This window comes from Giraffa tippelskirchi, chromosome 13, assembly GCF_054371585.1.
Source record: "Giraffa tippelskirchi isolate mGirTip1 chromosome 13, T2T-mGirTip1v1.2.pri, whole genome shotgun sequence".
NCBI lineage: Eukaryota > Metazoa > Chordata > Mammalia > Artiodactyla > Giraffidae > Giraffa > Giraffa tippelskirchi.
Window position 1 is genome coordinate 27,083,462 of NC_137287.1, and position 14,536 is coordinate 27,097,997.

General features: G+C 49.3%; 1 protein-coding gene across 10 annotated transcripts in view; it reads right to left on the bottom strand.

Annotated features, from left to right (window-relative positions):
• ABCC1 (ATP binding cassette subfamily C member 1 (ABCC1 blood group)) overlaps window positions 1-14,536 on the bottom strand; it is a 149,859-nt gene that overhangs the window by 59,868 nt on the left and 75,455 nt on the right. For all 10 annotated transcript variants that reach the window (XR_014072939.1, XM_081556262.1, XM_081556260.1 and 7 more), the window contains 5 exons: window positions 9,089-9,319; window positions 7,846-8,023; window positions 6,469-6,630; window positions 2,137-2,229; window positions 316-519 (listed from right to left, as the gene is read on the bottom strand). Coding sequence is in view for 9 of the 10 variants with exons in the window: in XM_081556262.1 (XP_081412388.1) it covers window positions 316-519; window positions 2,137-2,229; window positions 6,469-6,630; window positions 7,846-8,023; window positions 9,089-9,319 (868 nt within the window). In the remaining variant the exon portion in view is untranslated. The remainder of the gene's footprint in view (window positions 1-315; window positions 520-2,136; window positions 2,230-6,468; window positions 6,631-7,845; window positions 8,024-9,088; window positions 9,320-14,536) is intronic.

Below are 14,536 nucleotides of genomic sequence, written 5' to 3' on the forward strand. Positions count from 1 at the left end.
CAGTTTAGTTCTGCTGACTTTTTTTGTTTCTTAGCCAGACTTTCTTGATGAAGGACACAGAGGGCAGAGGTTTACATTCCAGCACAAGCTTCTCCGCTCATGGTGAACCTGAAACAGTTCCTGAACTAGCTACTCCGAGTAGCCCTGGGCTGGAAACTATTAAGTGCTGTGAATAAAACAAAAGGCAGGGGTGGTACTTTTAAAAAGAGTGGTCGGAGAAGACTGTGCTGAAATCGCGACTTCCGAAAAATATTTAGGCAACAACACGATAAAACATCTGACCGTGTGGACCAGGAGAAATCCAGCTTCACTCACCAGGAAAGGGGTGCAGACCCACGTGAAGGTCCCCACAGCCGCCAGGTAGGCAGATTTCTTCAGCACCTTCAGCTCTTCCTGCCGGATGGCCAGCACCTTGTCTTTGAATGCCAGCTCCCAGGCATAAAGCTTCAGCACTTTGATCCCGTTGAGAATTTCGTTCATCAGCTTAATCCGATTGTCCTTGCTCTTCATGTGGGCCACCTTGGAAGAGAGAAGCGGTCAACAGCTCACCAGCGGGCTGGCCGCTCACTTCTGGCCCTGGCACCAGACCAACAACCCCATCTATTAAGAATGGGCTTTCCTGAGGGTGGGAAAGCTGGCCTGCAATCCCTGTGAACCCTGACTCTGGACCCTGAGAGGCCTCCAAAGGATTCGTTTTTCAAGGCAAAAAACTGCTTTGAATTACATTAGATTTGATATTATTAGCAAAACCTCTTAAATTTAGAAAAGAGGCAAGAAAAACTTTACAGTCATCCAGGGAGGAAGGGACACATGCCTTACTCTGCTGGTCCAAATATGAGAGATGATATTTTTTCCCCCCTCCATTTTCTTATTTTTTTTTTTACTGCTTATCAGCCAGTACATGGTTGTTACAATACTGAAGTGTTTCTGTACCAGAACCACTGCTCCTGACCACTGGGTACACGTGCTATAGAGTTATTAAATATTTTCTGTATCACCTAGCCTTTTCCTTAAGCCAGATACTTTTCTAAGCTTTTCATAGGCATTTAGTCCTGCTCACAAGAACCCTAATCATTAAGTGTTATATCACTCCTGGGTCACAGAACAGGACAGTTTAAGCAACATGAGGTCAAGGACAGAGACTGAAACTGTTTTGGAGGTGTGGAGTTCAAGGGAAGAAGATGAGAGGCCATATTCACCCCCCCACCCTCCCAAACCTCATCCCACCAGGCCCACGTTCTGGAACCTGTCTCTCCTATGGCATCATCAGTGCAGCCAAGCTCTCTCATTTGAAATTCCACAGGCACATCATAAATAGCCATCAATGGGGGAGCAAAAAAAAATGAACTCCGGCCCATCTCTGTTATGGCCCATTAGACATGAGCTCAAGAGAATGAAGTCAGACCACATGGCATGCCACAGAAAGATCCCCCAGGCATGGCATCAAATGACAAAATCATGCCGCCAAAAGGGCCTATGTGTGTTAAAATATATATGGTGATAGCACTACAATGCACACACTTATACAAGCCAAGCCTAACTATATAGTGAGCCTGATCACCACATAAACACACAGAAAGTTCTAGAAGGATTTGCTTCAGTGTGTTCACTGTGGTTAAGAGGACAGGAAAGGGGACATGCCCTACACTTTTGTATTATTTGAACTTTTAAAATATAATGAGAAGACATTCACTCTGTTACTTGACTATTTCAAAACTTAAAAAATACTAAGTAGCTCTGAAAGTAAGAAGTTTAACGCTGTGACCAGCGTAAGGTGACGGGGGGCAAAAAGCAAGGGGTGGTTTTTGCTCAGCCCTGGACAATGCACACCCACATAAAGGAATAGAACCCATGGGAAATAAGGAATCTCCCGGAGGTCCACAGATACGGCTTCAGACACTGGCCCACGAGGTCTAACTATTTCAGGAGCTCTCAACCTTGATGGCCCCACCCATATCAGGTGACTCAGAATTCTTGGAATGGGGTGTGGGGACCAGCATTTATGAAAGCGCCCCACAGGATTTCCAGGCAAGGCTGAGGTCCCCACGGCCTGTGCAGAAGGAAGTCAGCCAACACCTCAGTGGAAAGGCCTCAGGCAGGGGCCCAACCCGGAGCCCCAGAGAGACACTCCCCTACCTGGTAGGTCTTGGTCTTCATGGCCATCACAGCATTGACGGGAACCATGAAGATCATCACGGCCACCCCGGCCAGGACGGAAGGGCCCAGGTTCTACCGGAGGAACGAGAACAAAGCCTCAGTACAGGGCCTCCAAGGGCTGAGCCACCCCATGCAGCTGTTTCACTTTTCAGATTTATCCCAGAGCATCCCTCGGGGCCCCACGAACTCTGTAAGAATATTAAAGCCACGATTCTTTATCCGAAACCCTTGAGACCAGGTTGGGGTTTTTTTGTTGTTGTTGTTGCTTTTATTTTTAATTGAAGGATAATTGCTTTACAGTATTGTATTGGTTTCTACCAACAGGGTGGGTTTTGCAAATGAGAACTGAAGGATTTCAGAAAGGTAATGGGATGTGAAACAGAAAATAGTGAATAGGCCCACCTGATGGTCTATCTTGCTCAAAGGCCCCTGGCTGGGGTCTGGGTGCTTGGGTTTGGGGAGGGCTCCCAAAATTGTCAGAACTGATTTAAGACTGACTCACTGTGCCTAAACTGTACAAACAGTATGGCTTCTGCTGATTAAGCCTTTTTCCCCTTGGGAGTCTGGAAGTTTCGCCTGTGCCAGGTAGAGGCTGCCAGTGTGATCAGCCCCCAATAAAAACCCTGGACTCGGGGGGTCTCTCCCTAGCTTCCCTGGCTGGTAACGTTTCACACGTTGTCACAATCGTCCAAACTGGGGAATTAAGTACCTCTTGTGTGACTTGCAGCCATGAAATTAAAAGACGCTTACTCCTTGGAAGGAAGGTTATGACCAACCTAGACAGCACATTTAAAAGCAGAGACATTACTTTGCCAGCAAAGGTCTGTCTAGTCAAGGCTATGGTTTTTCCAGTGGGCATGTATGGATGTGAGAGTTGGATGGTGAAGAAAGCTGAGCGCCGAAGAATTGATGCTTTTGAACTGTGGTGTTGGAGAAGACTCTTGAGAGTCCCTTGGACTGCAAGGAGATCCAACCAGTCCATCCTAAAGGAGATCAGTCCTGGGTGCTCATTGGAAGGACTGATGTTGAAGCTGAAACTCCACTACTTTGGCCACCTCATGCGAATAGTTGACTCATTGGAAAAGACCCTGATGCTGGGAAGGAATGGGGGCAGGAGGAGAAGGGGACGACAGAGGATGAGATGGTTGGATGGCATCACCGACTCGATGGACACGGGTTTGGGTAAACTCCGGGAGTTGGTGATGGACAGGGAGGCCTGGCGTGCTGCAGTTCATGGGGTCGTAAAGAGTCGGACACGACTGAGCGACTGAACTGTGTGACTGCAGGGTGAGAGGACTCCTGGAAGCTTGTCCCTGGTTCCCCTCCAACCTTTGTGAATCTTGCTGTAACCCTAGCAAATCATGAACCTGCTGGAGTCCTGGGACCCCCTGACATAGGTGGATATGCCTGTATATCGCACCCCACCAGGCCCTGGTGCAGCATTCCATAAGCAAATACAATGTTTTTTTTTTTTTCAGTAGCAAATGGGAAAATTCCCACTGAGAGGGATAAGCAAGATGATAAATTGCACATCTGTTCAGGTCAGGTCTTGCCACCAAATGAGTTAAGAAAAACTTTCGGTTTTTAGAGCTTTTTGATAAGGGGACTTGTAGATAAGAAGCTATAGACTGTTCTATAGTCCCATTTGCAGATTAAGGAAACTGCACCTCAGAAAGGTTAAGAGATCATGACTGAGGCAAGATACTGATCAACCTTTTTCAACTTGCAAGTTACACACATCAGAAGAGACAGCCTGAGGAGTCTGCCCAGTGTATATGCACTTAGCTGAGACAGATGGTCGGATCTACAGTGTAAGCGTGTTAGTCTCTTCCAAGGAGTCACCCTTGGGTGCTCCAGTCCTAGTTACCAAAAAGCTGCTCTACTGCTCCAAACTACTGCCCTACTGTCACTTTGCCAACAAAAATCTGTCTAGTTAGAGCTATGGTTTTTCTAGTAGTCATGCATGGATATGAGAAGGTTGAGTGCCAAAGAATTGATGATTTCAAACTATGCTGCTGGAGAAGACTCTTCAGAGTCACCTGGACAGCAAGGAGATCAAACCAGACAATTCTAAAGGAAATCAACCCTGAAATATTCACTGGAAGACTGATGTTGAAGCTTAAGTTCCAATACTTTGTTCACCTGATGCCGAGAGGCAATGCGTTGGAGAGACCCTGATGTTGGGAAAGATTGAAGGCAAGAGGAGAAGGGGATGACAGAGGACAAAATGGTTGGATGACATCACTGACTCAGTGGACAGGAGTTTGAGCACGCTCTGGGAGATGGTGAAGGACAGGGGAGCCAGGCGTGCTGGAGTCCATGGGGTCACAGAGTTGGACACGACTGAGTGACTGAACAACAACAACAACTGCTCCAAATGTTTTCTGTGATGGAGCTCTGCTCAGTGCAGATTAAGCCACCTCTAAGAATGAAGGTGATTTCTACCAACAATCTGAAGCATTCAGAATCAACTCTGAAAGCAAATCATAGTAACTAAAAGACACCGGGCACATCTCTGTACCACATACTGCTCAGGGACCACTACCTGCAGCAATTCATTCAGTTGTCCTGACATCAATCACTGCAATGAGGTTTCCTGACTGTCAACAGTTTACAGATGAGGACATCAAGACGTAGTGACATTAAGCCACAAGAGGCAGGATCTGAACCGGGGCAGCACGATTTCAGAGCAAGATGGCTGTTGCCTGTTTTCCTATGTTCTCGACTGTCAGAGAAAGCCTGGTTTTGGTCTAAAGCAGCGGTTCCCAACCAGTGAGGTATATTCCCCCAAGGGACATCTGAAAACGTCTGGAGACCTCTTCACAAGTGGTGGTGGGAGTGTAGGGGTGAAGAGGTGGTATGTGATTGGTATCTCCTGGGGGAGAGGTTAGGGATGCAGCTAAACATACTACAATACACACATCAGCCCCCAACAATGGAGAATTATCCTGCCCCACGTATCAATAACACTTTCAGCAACTCTCATTTAAAATAAAGCCATTTTCTTAGTGGTTCACAAATCAACCCTGAAGGCAATTCTAGAAGGACTGTTCCACAACAGTACTTTCTGGGGAAGCAGACGCCCCAAGACACCTGCCAGATGAAGAAGTCCACGTAATTGAAAGGGGGTAAAAATCAGTGCAAGAGATATTTATCACAGCTTTAAAGTCTGGGATAGTCTGGAAGTCCTTTTCATCAGTAGGGAGGAAAGGGAATTCCTGGTGGAAGGAAAGGCATGTGCAAAAGCCCAGAGGTAGAAAGAGTAAGGCAGGATTAGGCTATGAGCATCTTTGCTCATCATCTTCGTATTTTGGGAACTGCCCTTCCCCATGTGCAAGGGCTGTCAATCACACCCCTTCCACAATGAAAGAGAGCACGTGACCCAGGCTGGCCAATCAGAGAATGCTGCCTATTTCACCCCGACTTTTTTCAAGAATGTGAATAGGACTGTGCCAGGCCACAGTGCTCCCTGGGACTCTGACTGAGACAAAGAGGAAAGGAGTATCTTCTCTTTTGTCTGGCACCAACACCTGTGAAGATGATATAAACCCAAAGCCATGGAAGCCATGTGAAGAAATCCCACTGAGAATGAAGTCAACTCAGAGAAGCATGAAGCTAAGAAATGATGAAAGCATGAGACTGTGTCCTTACAGCACTGCTTGAACTCCTAGTTCAACTCATACCTGAAGCCAGTCCCCTAGACTCTTCAGTTACCCACACCCATAAAATTCCCTTATTTGCTTATGTTGCTCTAAAATGCACTTCTACCCCCTGCAACCGAAAGATTCTTGATCAACATAATTTGGGACTCGTGAATAAATGAGTTTGCTGAGTGTTTGGGAAGACACAGAGGGGAGAAATACAATGGATACGTTACAGGGTGGTTAACTACATACAGTGTCAAGAGACATGTGCAAATAAACACCATGCCACCTGAGAGAACATAACCCAACAACTGAGGAAAGAAATAAAATCTCCAGGAGCTGGCTGACAGGCCAGAAAATAAAATGTGAATGATGGCGAGAAATGCCAGCAAGCATGTTATGTGGTAGTCTGGATGGGAGGGGGGGTTGGGGGGACAATGGATACACGTACATGTATGGCTGAGTCCCTTCACTATTCACCTGAAACTATCACAACATTGCTCATCAGCTATACCCTAATACAAAATAAAAGTTTTTTTTTTTTTTTTTTAAAGAAATGCCAGTGAGCTACAGACGTTCTTATCCCTGGCACCCACTCCCTCGCCCCCCACTGCCCACACATGGAGGTCCCTCCCCATGCGCCACGGGAATGACGTCAAACACACACCAGCCACAGGAAGTAGAGGGCAAGGATGACTTGCAGAGGGGCTGACCAGATCATGTTAATGTACGTGGCCAGGTCCATGAACCTCTGGGCGTCCACGGACATGAGGTTGACGATCTCCCCGACCGTGGAGGACTTTCTGGCCGCATTGGTGATCACCAGGGCCTGTGGGACAAAGGAGAGGGAAAGAGAGTGGGTGTGGCAGGGGACGGCCGGGGCCCCCGTCCACGCCCACGTGGAGGAAGGAGACAGCACACCAGTGGAGAGGTTGCTGCTTTCTCCTCCCCCAGTGGCTTATCTGCCTTCCCAGCCCATGTGTCTCGTCACAAAGGCCTGTCTCTTATCGACAGCACCCACTGCCTCCCCCCATCCTGAGCTCTTCAGTACAGAAGGGACCTCAGAGGTTGCCTAAACCCGGGCTTCATGCACTTGAGTGTGTACGTATAACACACATATACCCCCCACCCAGAGAGTCTGTTATGATGCAATTTCTGACTCAGTAAGACTGGAGGGGGCCTATCCATTGCTAATAAGCCCACAGGAGATGCTGACGCTACTGGTCCCCACTTCACCCTGAAGGACCAAGGTCTCAGCCAGGGTTTCTCATTTGTGACACTACTGCAACCTGAGGTCAGATGATTCTCTGGGGGGCTGTCCTGTGCACTGTAGGATGTACAGCAACATCTCCAGTCTCCACCCACTAGATACACGCCCCCAGTTGTGACAATCAGACATTGCCAACATCTCCTGGAGGGATAAACTCGCCCCGACTCTCGATGGTTTCATGCTGTCACCTGGGGAGTTTTAGAAATACTGATGCCTACCCCCCCACCCGCCGACAGAGATTCTGACTTGATTTGGATGCAGCCTGGTCCTTGGAAGTTTCTGAAGCTCTCTGGGTGACTCTAACATGCAGACAGGGCTAAGAGCCAATGGGCAAATCCATCTTTCCCTACCAGCTGCTGAAGAGTCTCTTCCTAACCTGTGGGGCCCAGAGGCTAAGAAATGAAGGGACCAAGGAGGTAATTTCATTCCCTAAAGGCTGTCCGTGCTGAGGGTCTCTCATCCTGGGAAGGAAATGGAGAGTCAGAACACGCTCACACACAGAATATTAACAGTAGGGCGAGGATTTGAACCTGGATCATCCCAAATCAAGAAATGCAATTACCCGCAGCGGACCTGGGCAGGGGAGCTCCTGGGCGATAACCCCCACGCCCAGACAAGCCTCTGGGAGTAGCTCTGCTAAGCTGTCAAGCCTGATGGTCACCCCCTGCCAACCCACAGCCATTCAGGCCACCTTCATGCCACTGCTCTGCACGCTGGGCCTGAGAGGTGACCCAGCCAAGCCCCCTGAGGGTTCCACAGGGGGCCGCCCCCCACCTTCCGGTACACGGCCCCGATGACGGCCGTCTTGATGCGCATGCCGCTGACGAAGCAGATGTGGAAGTACTGGTGCAGCACCAGGGTCTGCAGGCAGGCGCTGACGAACAGCAGCGCCGTGTAGAAGTAACCCTGCCAGTCCGGGGCCTTCTTGTCGTTCACAAAGTTGATGAGCAACCTGCAGGGCAGCAAGGGCAGAACCCAGCGTGAGAGACCGTGACAACACGTGCCCACGTGGGGGCAAGCCTCTGGTGTCGGCAGGCGAAGCGCTCCCGAGCCAGCCGGGTGAGTCCGGCACTCTCGCTTCGGTTTCAAGGATGGGAAGCCCAACCCACACGGGACTGCCTGTGCAGGAGTGAAGCCCTCACACTGACCGCTCCACCTCATCACCCAAAAGTGACCCAGCAGGGAGCACAGGGCGGAGGGAAGGAGGGAAAGAGAACAAACGTGTGGCCCTAAAGGGACAGAAGCAGAGATGGAGGGAGGGAGGGAGGGAGGTAAACATACGTAAACCTTTCCAGTTTCAGCTGGCAGCTCTCATATAATCTGACACATCCCCTTGAAGGAAAGTTAACAAAATACCCTGGAATTAAAATTCTCCTCCGGGTCCTCTCCACCATTCTATGCAAAACAAAGAACTCTCTCACCCGAAGAAGAAAATGGACTTTAAGGTTGATTACACCCAGCTCCCAGCCAGTCCCAGCCTCTGGCCGATCTCTGGAATTCCCTGCCCCAGCCGGTTAAGAGATAACTAATCCGAACAACCTTGGAGAAGAACAGGCCCCTTAAGACCGTAGATTTCCACATATATGCCTATATATACTTACTCTTTTCTTGGGTTAGTGCAGCAGCTCACTAATCTGACTGCTGCCCCTTCTCACCTCATTAAAGGTGATCTGTTCTTGTAAAGTGCCGGTCTTGTTCTTTCTCCAAACTTCGCCTTCTCTAATTCCCCTACCCTATATCCCTGCTGTTGACTTCCCAAAATAAGCCTCCATCTTCTCCCTTCTGGCTTCAGGGGAGCCTGGTAGGTTTCTGTTCCTTATAACCATTGCTGTTTAAGAAGCCTTTAAGATGGCTTATTAAAGCAAAGCATCAGACAAAGTGGGTGAGGATGGGGAGACTTGGCTCTGAGCCCAGGGAACTCTGAGCGTGTGACCCCAAGGGAGGGTGAGGGGTGTAGCAAGTGGAAGGTCAAGGACGCAAAGGACTGCCGGGCTGAGGATGGGGGTGGGGAACTTACTTTAAGATCTCTGGGCCGGCAAACATCATCAAGTCGTGCACAGCCTTGAACAGGAAGCTCATGAGGAAGTAGGGCCCGAAGGTCTTGTATAACACCTTGAACAGGGACGGGTCCCGCTCCTTCTGGGGGGACTTGACAATCAGAGCCTCGGCCTCCTCATTCACATCCACCTTGGAGCTCCCTTTGGGCTTGGCGGGATCCTTGGAGGAGTACACGATCTTTACCGGCTGCCTGGAACACAAGCAGTGAGAAGCAGCTGTGGGGTCTGCCAGGCCTTCAGCCCACCAGCCGGGAGAGGGCTGGAGAAGCCCACCCTCGCGGAGGCCTGGCCCCAGAAAACCAGTCACTGCAGAGAAGCAGCTGGGCATGGCGGTTACAACCACAGACTTAGGACCCTGGCCAGCTGTGTGACTTTAGGCAAGTGTCTTAACCTCCCTAGCTCTTAGTTTCCTCATCTGTGCAATGGGGGTAAAGTAGGACTTGCCTCCTGGAGCTTTGGTGAAAATTAAATGACTTACTCTAGGTGAAGGGCACAGAAGAGTGCTGGTCTCAAAGTGACCGACAGAATCAACTCAATCTCTATCAGAATCCGAGCGCTTTGTACAAATGGACAAGCTAATCCTAAAATTCATATGGAAACTCCAGGGATTGAAAAGAGTCAAAACAATCTTAAACAAGAAAAGCAGAGTTGGAGGATTTATATTTTCCAATTTCAAAACTTACTACCAGACAACCATAATCAAGACAGGCATGTTGCTGCTGTTTAGTCACTAAGTTATGTCCGATTCTGTTGTGACCCCAAGGACCGTAGCCCACCAGGCTTCTCTATCCATGAGATTTCCCAGGCAAGAATACTGGAATGGGTTGCCATTCCCTTTTCCAGGGGATCTTCCCAACCCAGAGATTGAACCCATGTCTCCTGCATTGCAAGTGGATTCTTTACTGTCTGAGCCTCCAGGGAAACCCCCAAGATAGTCATGAGGATGGGCATATACAGAGATCAATGCAACCCAATTCGAAATCCAAAAATAAACTCAATTGATTTTTGACAAAGTTGTGAAGACCATTCAATGGGAAAGGAATCTTTTTTTCAACAAATGGTGTTGAAAATCTAGATAGTTACAGGCAAAAGAATGAAGTTGGACCCTTACTTCACACCGTATACCAAAATTAATTCGAAACGGATGAAAGACTTAACATAGAACTAAAACTGTAAAACTCTTAGAAGGCAACAAGGGGGCAAAATCTTTATGACCTTGGATTTAGCAATGGATACTTAAATACAACACCAAAAGGACAGGCAACAAGAGAAAAAATAAATTGAACTTCATCAAAACCAAAAACTTTTGTGCTTCAAAACACACTACCAGGAAGGTGAAAAGACAACCCATGGAATGGGAGGAAATATTCGCCAGTCAAAAATCTGATAAGGGACTTGTATTGATAAATAGAGCAAACAAAGAACTCTTACAACCCAGTAAGAAAAAAAGACAACTCAATTTTAAAAGGTGCAAGGAAGACAGGCAAATGGCATAAGCACATGAAATGTTGCTTAACTTCTTATGTCATCAGGGAAATGCAAACCAACACCAGGATAAAATACTGCTTCACACCCATTACGATGGCTATCATCAAAAAGTCAGATAACAAGGTTTCAGGGATGTTGAGAAATCGGAACTCTCATACACGCCCCTGTTAAGTCCCCTCCCACTCGGAATAGGATATTGGAGAAATGACTTCACAACTTTAATGGAGAGAGAGTTGTCACCTGCAAGATTAGGTTACAGAAAAACATCATGGCTTCTGTCCTGCCCTCTCATGAATCACTCACTCTGGGCAAAGCCAACTGCGAGGACATGAGGACACTCAACCAGCCTTCTGGAGAAGACCCCATGGTGAGACTCTGCCAACAGCCAGCACAGTCACGCCCACCATGTGCAACGTGGAAGAAGATCTGTGCCCTCAGCCAAGCCTTCAGATGATTGCAGCCATGACAGACCCTGAGCCAGAACCACTGAGCCAGACCCATCCTGGATCCCTGACCCAGAGACACAGTGTGAGACAGTAAATGTGCATTCTTCCTTAAGCCTGCTACGTTTTGGGATGACCTGTTATGTAGCAATAGGTTCAGTTTCCCTCTCCCACAAAATGCAGTCAAAGCGACACCCTCAAATGGCCAAACGTGAGCTCCAGCCTTGAAATATGCACACAAGCCTCCTCCGCACACAACCATAAGATTCACAATTTACAGAGTTTGTCCACAGCAGGAGCTCACTGAACAGTGCTTAATCACAGGGGACTGTTGCCTCTTCCATTCAAGCCACATCTAACAATCTGGCCCAGCTGAAATGCCCTCCTGAAGACCACAACCTTCCGAACTGCCTTGGTTCCCTCCCCCATCCCTACTCCAAACCATGGGCACTGATCTGTATGTGCATGCGTGCTAAGTCACTTGAGTCGTGTCTGACTCTCTGCGACCCTGACTCTGTGGACCATAGCCTGCCAGGATCCACTGTCCGTGGGGATTCTCCAGGCAAGAATACTGGAGTGGGTTGCCAACCTCTCCAGTGGATCTTCCTGACCCAGGGATTGAACCTGCGTCTCTTATGTCTCCTGCGCTGGATGGCAAGATCTTTACCACTGGCGCCAGCTGGGAAGCCCGGGCACTGGTCTGGGCTCTGTCAAATCTGGATCCTTCCCTTTGATGCTCCCACCCCAGGCAAGGGCCAGAAACATGGGAATCCTCCCTGATCCCCTTTCCTCCACGCTCCCAGGTCCAATCAGGTGTGTGTCATGTCCATCCCACTCCTGGGATGTGTGTGCAATCATCTATCCACGTTTTCCATCACCACAGCCTCTGACCCACACAAGTCACCATCGTCGGGGCCCCCTCCCCGCTCCCTCATTTCCTTCCACTCTTGTTCCCTGACAACCAAGCCCTGCATGGCAGCCAATGGGATCCTGCTAAAGCGCTTCATTCCCCAACCTTGGCTCTACTACTGGCCTCCCAATGCGTCGGGACTCAAAGGTAAACTCTGGGTGAAGTTGTAGGATTGCCTGCGGCTGTTGTGATCAGTGAACACAAATGAGTGGCTTGAAACAACATAAACCTCACATCTAGCTGTGGAGGTCAGAAGTCTAAGCTGGCCCACAGGATCCAGGGGAGAATCTGTTTTCACCTTTCCCAGCGTCTAGAAGATGTCTACACACCTAGGCATGGGGTACCAGCCTCCTCGTCCCAGCCAGCAGCTCAGCACCTTCCCTCTCTGATTTCCTGTCTCCTCCTTATAAGGACCTTCATGATGATTACACCAGGCCCACCCCAAAAACCCAGCATAGTTGCCTATTTCAGAATCTTGAACTTAATCACATTTGTAAAGGGACTTTGCCAGCTCCCCAGGTGGCACAGTGGTAAGGAACCTGCCTGCCAATGCAGGAGACACCAGACACTCAGGTTTGATCCCTGGCTCGTGAAGATCCCCTGGAGAAGGGAATGACAACCTGCTCCAGTATTCTTGCCTGAGAAATCCCATGGACAGAGGAGTCCTGCAGGCTACAGTCCACGGGGTCACAAAGAGTTGGACACGACTGATCACGCCCTGAGCTGAGCTTTGCCATGTAACATATACACAGGTTCTGGAGATCAGGATGTGGATTTTTTTTTTGGTGGGGGGGTACATTCTACCAACCACAGAGGATTATTGCTACTTCTCATGTTGTCAGTGAAAGCTCTTTCCCTGATCACTTCACTGACTTGCCCTGAAGCTGGGATCCTGGCGGGGATTTTTAGTATGATTTCATTCTGCGCACACATGCCCTCTTGGAAAGGAGGACAACAAGGCAGGGCAGGGGGACAGGAAGTGGCTCAGTTCTCCCACACCCCCCATTCATTCTCTGCCCCACGTCCTAAGCGGGGCCATGGCACTGACACAGGATCGTTTTTGGTGGGCCAGGAGACGGGCGGCCCAAGGGCCTGGGAGAAGGTCTCCGATGGGCAGAGAGGAGGAAGGCTCAGGCCTGGGTGGAAGGAACAGACCAATGGGAGGGACCGGCTACGGCGAGTCAGGAGAGAAGAAAACATCCAGTGAACAAGAGGCTTCCAAGGGGAGCAGGCGCTCTTGGAGGAAGGAAGAAAGCTGGGCATCTGGATGGTCTGGCCGGGAATGGAAGGAAAGTTGGAGAGGGAAGGTCTGAGTCAGGAGAAAACTGCCCGGGACAGGGGAACAGGAAGGGTGGGGAAGCTGGAAGCTGGGAAGAGAAAGGAACTTGCCCATCCATCTCTCCTCCACGAAGGCCCTGCTTAGGGCTGAGCCATGGGAAGAGCCCCGCCATCAAGCAGCCCTGTGAGAGAAACTGATCAGTCTGTGTGAGTGGGGGGTATATCATGGAGGCTTCCTGGAGGAAGTGACATCAAAGCTGAGACCTGCAGGATGAGGGGGCAAGTCCACTCGGGGAGAGAAAGGGCGCTCTAGGCAGGGGGAACCGGATCAGCATGGCCTGGGACTGAGGGATTTCAAAAAGAGGCGAGGCAGCCATTCTAAGAACCTCAAAGAACCAGAGCAGACTGGGCAGGGAGTGAACCAACCAGAGGCCTGCGAGGAGCTCCCACAGGCTGTGCTTGTCATTTGTTAAAATAATAATAATAATAATTAGATCTCTAACGTTGTGGCCAAAGGCAAAAATCTCAAACTGAAAAAGGTCATACATAGCTCAATCAATTTTATGGAGGTACTCTGAGCATGGTCTTTGATCCGTAATATCCAGTGTAATACAGAGGGGCGGAGAATGAATTTAACACCCTTAACACACATTTTCATCCTCCTCAGAGCTGTAGGGATGCTGTGTTTTGGAAACCACAGATGGGCGTGGCAACTGCCTCCCCACCTCTCGACTAAGTACCACCCGGTAGGATTTTAACTGTGTCCCATACAAACGACTCAAGATCATTCTCCTCCTTTCTGTTGTTGTTGTTGTTGGAGAGTGCTTTTTGTTTCTCAAAAACAGGCTGTCAAGGGGGTTTCTCAGCCTCTGATGTGACAATGCCTGGGCCAGAGACCAGGCTCTCTCTGACACACAGCAGGAGTCCCCAACCCTGGTACTGGTCGGTGGCCTGTTAGGACCCGGGCTGCACAGCAGGAGGTGAGGGGCAGATGAGCGAGTGAAGTTTCATCCCTATTTACAGCTGCTCGCTCTCATGCAGCTGTAAATACACAATTCTATGTTCTTTGCATGTGCCCGAGCATTTACAAAGACACATGGTGAGCAGCCGCTCCCGCTTGCATTACCACATGACCACAATGTAACAATAACAGAAATAAAGTTAGGGCTTCCCAGATGGCTCAGTGGTAAAGATTCTACCTGCCAACGCAAGAGACACAGGCGAGGCAGGTTTGATCCTTGGGTCAGGAAGATCCCTTGGAGAAGGAAATGGCTACCCACTCCAGTATT